The sequence below is a fragment of the Argentina anserina genome, chromosome 4, assembly GCF_933775445.1.
Source record: "Argentina anserina chromosome 4, drPotAnse1.1, whole genome shotgun sequence".
In the NCBI taxonomy this organism is placed as follows: domain Eukaryota; kingdom Viridiplantae; phylum Streptophyta; class Magnoliopsida; order Rosales; family Rosaceae; genus Argentina; species Argentina anserina.
The window spans coordinates 11,279,241-11,285,048 of NC_065875.1; the positions used below are offsets into that span (position 1 = coordinate 11,279,241).

The window sequence follows — 5,808 nt, forward strand, 5'->3', positions numbered from 1 at the left end:
GAATGTCAACAAAGAGCAGATTGGCCTAAATGGAAAGACGCAATCCAGGTAGAATTAGATTCACTGGCAAGAAGACAGGTATTTGGTGCGGTAGTGCTAACCCCACCAAGTGTAAAGCCTGTAGGACATAAATGGGTTTTTGTCAGAAAGCGTAATGAGAAGAATGAAGTCCTAAGGTACAAGGCTCGCCTTGTGGCGCAAGGTTTCTCACAATGCCCTGGAATTGACTATGAGGAGTCATACTCCCCCGTAATGGACGTCATAACGTTTCGCTACCTTGTTAGTTTGGTAGTTTCCGAAGGACTGGACATGCAGCTTATGGATGTGGTTACAACATATCTCTATGGGGATCTAGATTCAGAGATATATATGAAAGTTCCTGATGGCCTTCAATTACCCAAGTCAAGTGACTCTAAATCACGGAGTGCGTTTGCAATTAGGTTGAAACGCTCATTTTACGGACTAAAGCAATCTGGACGGATGTGGTATACCCGTCTAAGTGACTACTTGATTGGGAAATGATATAAGAATAATGAATTGTGCCCCTGCGTATTTATAAAGAAAACAAGTTCCGGATTTGCTATTGTAGCTGTATATGTTGATGACATGAACATAATAGGAACTCTTGATGAAATAAGAGAAACCACGAGCTATTTGAAATCCGAATTTGAGATGAAAGATCTTGGGAGAACTCGGTTTTGTCTAGGCCTTGAACTAGAGCACCGAGCTTGTGGAATTTTAATCCACCAGTCTGCATATGTCCAAAAGATGCTCAGGCGATTTAACATGGACAAAGTGCACCCTGTTAGCACTCCCATGACCGGTCGAAGTTTGGATGTAAAGAAAGATCCATTTCGCCCACAAGAAGAGGGCGAAGATATATTAGGAGCTGAAACTCCCTACCTAAGTGTAATAGGCACATTATTGTACTTGGCCCAATGTACTCGACCAGATATTGCATTCTCAGTGAACTTATTAGCTAGATTTAGCTCAGCGCCTACGCAGCGTCATTGGAGTGGTGTCAAGAACATATTTCGATACCTAAAAGGAACCATTGACTTGGGTTTATTATTTCCTTATAGTAAGACAGGAGGATCCGCGAATGGAATTGCAGTTCCTAAAGAAAAGGTCGATGACAAAATTACTATCCCCTACTCTGAAACCCAAATAATGTTTTGGTTGGTTTCGCTGATGCTGGGTATCTTTCTGATCCACATAAAGGCCGTTCTCAAACTGGTTATGTATTCACTATTGGAAAAACGACGATATTTTGGAGATCAACCAAGCAAACCCTTGTGACTACCTCTTCGAACCACTCAGAGATTATTGCTCTATATGAGGCGGTTCGTGAGTGCATATGGCTAAGGTCCATTATTACTCATATTCGAGGAACTAGTGGTTTAAGTTCTACCACTGAAGAGCCTACGTGCATTTATGAAAATAATGCAGCTTGCATCGAACAAATGAAGCTAGGTTATATCAAGGGTGACAATACGAAACATATATCTCCAAAGTTGTTCTACAATCAGCAACAATAAGCTCTCCTCAAGATTCAAGTGAACCAAGTTAAATATGAGGAGAATGTGACAGATCTATTCACCAAGTCATTGCCTAAAGTTACGTTTGAGAAACATGTAAAAGATATAGGAATGCGAAAGCTTTCCGAACTCTCCTGATTAAAGTAAGAGTCATGGGGAGGGGTAGACTTTAGGGGGAGTCTAGACCCACACATGTTATTAGTGTGTTGTACTTTTTTTTCATTCGACCAAGATTCATTTTGTCCCATTGGGTTTTATCATCTGACAAGGTTTTTGATGAGGCAACAGTTCACGCACTACTGTGTCTTTGACTTGGCACAAGGGGGAGTGTTAAAGGAAAAACATTATTTCCTTATTAGTGTGCCTTCGTCAAAGTAACTGACGGAGACAATTGAGCAATCAGTATTAATATGTAGTTAATTACGGATATGAATTATGTAACGGACAATTCTTATTCATTGCCATTAAAGTGATTGATATCTTTCTATGTAATATTTCCCCTATATAAAAGGGTTCGTAATAATACGAGTATACCAATTCAGTTTTCACTTTAATAATACCTATATTTTAAACCTTGGTTATGAGTAAAAATCGACCAAAAAGATGTTTCAAAATTTTGGGATTATTTTCCCAACATGCCATGGGAAGAACCGTAACATGACATGTCACAAACTCACAATGCATTTGCCGCTGTCGGTGGAGCTTCCTTGGGTCAGCCCTTCCCAAATAGTTCCAGCCTGTTCCCCACGTTAAACCTCGAACACGTATCCCCCAACCCCACAACCCCATCCATCATCCATCGTCCATTCCCCCCAAACCTGCTCGATCTTTAACCCCGAAAATGACACCATCAAACACAAACACTTGCCTTGCAGACAAAACCCAACACGCACAACACCACCAAATATTCCCCTCCTCACCAAAAGCCATCAGATCTGAATCTCCTCCTCCACGCAATGAAGCCCACTTCGTCAGTCTCCACGGCGGCGCTGGCGGTGGCGGCGGTGCTCCTCCTCAGCCTGGTATCTGTCAATGCCTACGACGACCAGGTGTCGGCGACGCCGGCGCTGGTGAAGAAGGTGAAGGGAAAGAAGGTGTGCGACAAAGGGTGGGAGTGTAAAGGGTGGTCGCAGTACTGCTGCAATCTCACCATCACTGATTTCTTCCAGACTTACCAATTCGAGGAGCTCTTCTCCAACCGCAACGCCCCGGTGGCTCACGCCGTTGGGTTCTGGGACTTCCAGTCGTTTATTCTCGCCGCCTCGCTTTTCCAGCCTCAAGGGTTCTGCACCACCGGCGGGAAGCTCATGCAGATGAAGGAGCTCGCCGCGTTTCTCGGACACGTCGGCAGCAAGACCTCTTGTAAGTCTACGACTCACTTCACTTATGATAATGCCTGCCCGGGTTTTATTCTGTTCGATTTTGTTGTGTTTGAAGTGAATGTGGTTGGTGTTTTACTTGCAACATAGATTTCGTAGAAAGATGCATATGTGGTATGAAGAAGAACAAAGCTGCTGGAGTTTGCTGTGTTCTTTTTGTTGTTTCTCATATGTTTTGTTTGAAAAAATGAGGTAAAATCTTAATAATAAATGGTTGATAAAAAAATGATAATTCTGATCTACGACAGTCACAATCTAAGGAGGTGGACAGTGCTTGCTTAGGTCATAAAAGCTAGATTGGAAGCGAAATTCACAGACCCAACTATACAAACTTGTTACTTTTTGTCTGCTGCGAGTGGGAAGACTAGTTTATATAACTGCAAATTTGATTTGTTAAGCATAGCGGATGGTATTTTGATATAATGAAAGCCAAAGGTTTTAGACTGTAAACAACTCTATGCTCTTGTGGGATCTCATTATGTGCATATGTGATTGTGATCATGGTAGGTGGGTATGGTGTGGCCACTGGAGGACCATTGGCCTGGGGACTTTGCTACAACAGGGAAATGAGTCCGATGCAGTCATACTGTGATGACTTCTACAAATACACATATCCTTGCTCTCCTGGAGCTGAATACTATGGTCGGGGAGCTTTGCCTATTTACTGGTTTGTGCTCTTTCGTTTGTTTTTCATTTTTTGTTCGTGGAAGTAGAGATATTAGCATATTAAAGATGTATTGATTCACCAAGGGCTCTTAGACCTTTAGATTAGCCTTTTTAAGTTCTAACCTCACAAGCTGAATGCTATATATATCAGTAAGACTGTTTTCTAGGTCTAACGGAAATGTTCTTAACTTACATTTCATTAGTTCCATAGTTTACTTATTCTAGTAGCATTTGAATTTGTACAGTATCATTTTGAATAGCCAATGCTTATGAACTTCTTCTGTGATCACATCGTAGGAATTACAATTACGGTGCAGCTGGGGAAGCATTGAAGGTTGATCTGCTGAACCATCCAGAATACATTGAGCAGAATGCTACTCTTGCCTTCCAGGCTGCAATATGGAGGTGGATGACTCCTATCAAGAAATCACAACCCTCAGCTCACGAAGCATTTGTTGGCACTTGGGAGCCCACCAAGAATGATACATTGTCCAAGCGGCTTCCTGGATTTGGCGCAACAATGAATCTTCTATATGGGGAGAGTGTTTGTGGCCAGGGAGACATTGACGCCATGAATACCATCGTTTCCCATTACCAGTACTACCTTGACCTTTTGGGTGTCGGTCGTGAGCAAGCAGGTCCCCATGAAGTGCTAACTTGTGCCGAGCAGCTTGCATTTAATCCGATTACCAAAGCATCTTCTTGAACTCTTTCAGTGGTGCGTGAGATGAATTATCCCGTTGCCAGGACTGTTACTCCCCGAGATGAATTATCAATAAATGAAGATGTCCAAGCTAGCTGTTCATAGGATTATATCGAGTGTAAATTGTGAAAACACATGACGTGGTATTTATATGTTGCTTTCATGGAATTTTATTTTTATTCTTTTACAATTGAAATGCGTGATCATGTAATTTGTAAAATGTAATATATGAACTATATTCTTGCCAGCTTTGTAAGTTCGTCTTTATTTTTCTCAGATGATTATGTTCTCTTAGATTAGTGTGTTGAAGCTTAAGATGCATGAAATTGAGTGTGGAGACGTGGAAGCGAAGTGTTTAGAAACATAGAAGTGTTTTTTTCGAAATTTTTAGAAGCGGAAAGGGTATTGAAAAGGTTGAAATAAAAAATATATATATATATATATATATTATAAATAAATAAATAAATAAATAAATGTCCTAAGCTAAATAACGGCATTCTCAATTCAGCAAGCGTCCTTGCTTTTATCAAAATTTATTATATTTTATTTTCTCGCTGCACTTCCTCTTTTGCCCTTCTATTCATCCAAATGAGACTTTTTTACCCATATCTGCTACCGTCCTCCTCAACATCAAACCATCAACGCCAGTTCCTATATTATACCTTGTAAGGAAAAAGAAAGAATTCATTTGCTTCATTAGATCGAGTTCAACCCAGATCAAGAATTTCAACTTCAACCCAAATCAAGTTTCATTGCTTCATTATATAGCTTGTCTGAACCATCGACATAGTGGGATGGTGAATCGTTTGCAAGAGGAAATCTGTTAGGGTGATTAAACTAGATTGAGTTATTTACGATTTGATTTGAGAAAGTGTGGTTACTGGTTGGTATAAATGGTATAATCATATTGTCTTCAAATTCCATCTCCAACTTTTCTTCTCTTTCATTTTTAAATACTCAGGTGCGCTTTTCTTCTCTTTCATTTTTAAATACTCAGGTGCGCTTCCGATGTCAATTGTTACACTTCCGATCCGGAAGCTCGCCGCTTCCGACACACTTCCGCTTTGGAAGCGGGAAACGTGAGGTTCCCGGCGCTTCCGTGCTTCCTAGGTTGAAGCCAAGTTTGAGTTTTTGAGTAATAAATATTTGAAGGAGTTGCTTCTCACAAAAAAAGAAAAGAAAAATGAGTGACTAGAGCCGTAGTAGCCGTAATACAGTGAATTTAAAGCTGCTGGGCTTATTGTAGATCAAAGTGATTTGTGAATGCAATGAAATACAAGTCTCCTTTAATTAGAAGTTCATCGCACATAAATAACTGTATCTATCTTTGAGGGCGGTTCACTAGGCAACAGAAACATTGGATGATAGAAGTCAGAACACCAGCAAGGACTGTCATGCCAAGACGATAATAGAACCAGAAGTTGCTTAGCTAGCAGCGAAAGTGAGAAAATGTGTCTTCAAGTTTTTTTTCTTTTTTTTTTTTTGAGGAAAATGAATGACTTCATTGATTAAGAATCATTAA

General features: G+C 40.5%; 1 protein-coding gene across 1 annotated transcript; it reads left to right on the forward strand.

The window, feature by feature from the left end:
- Nucleotides 1–2,419: 2,419 nt before the first annotated feature.
- On the forward strand, nt 2,420–4,533 carry LOC126790119 (chitinase-like protein 1). Its single transcript, XM_050516260.1, has 3 exons — nt 2,420–2,900; nt 3,425–3,584; nt 3,881–4,533. Exons 1-3 carry the CDS (start codon nt 2,495–2,497, stop codon nt 4,287–4,289), a joined length of 975 nt encoding a protein of 324 aa, XP_050372217.1. The 5' UTR covers nt 2,420–2,494; the 3' UTR covers nt 4,290–4,533.
- The last annotated feature ends 1,275 nt before the right edge of the window (nt 4,534–5,808 follow it).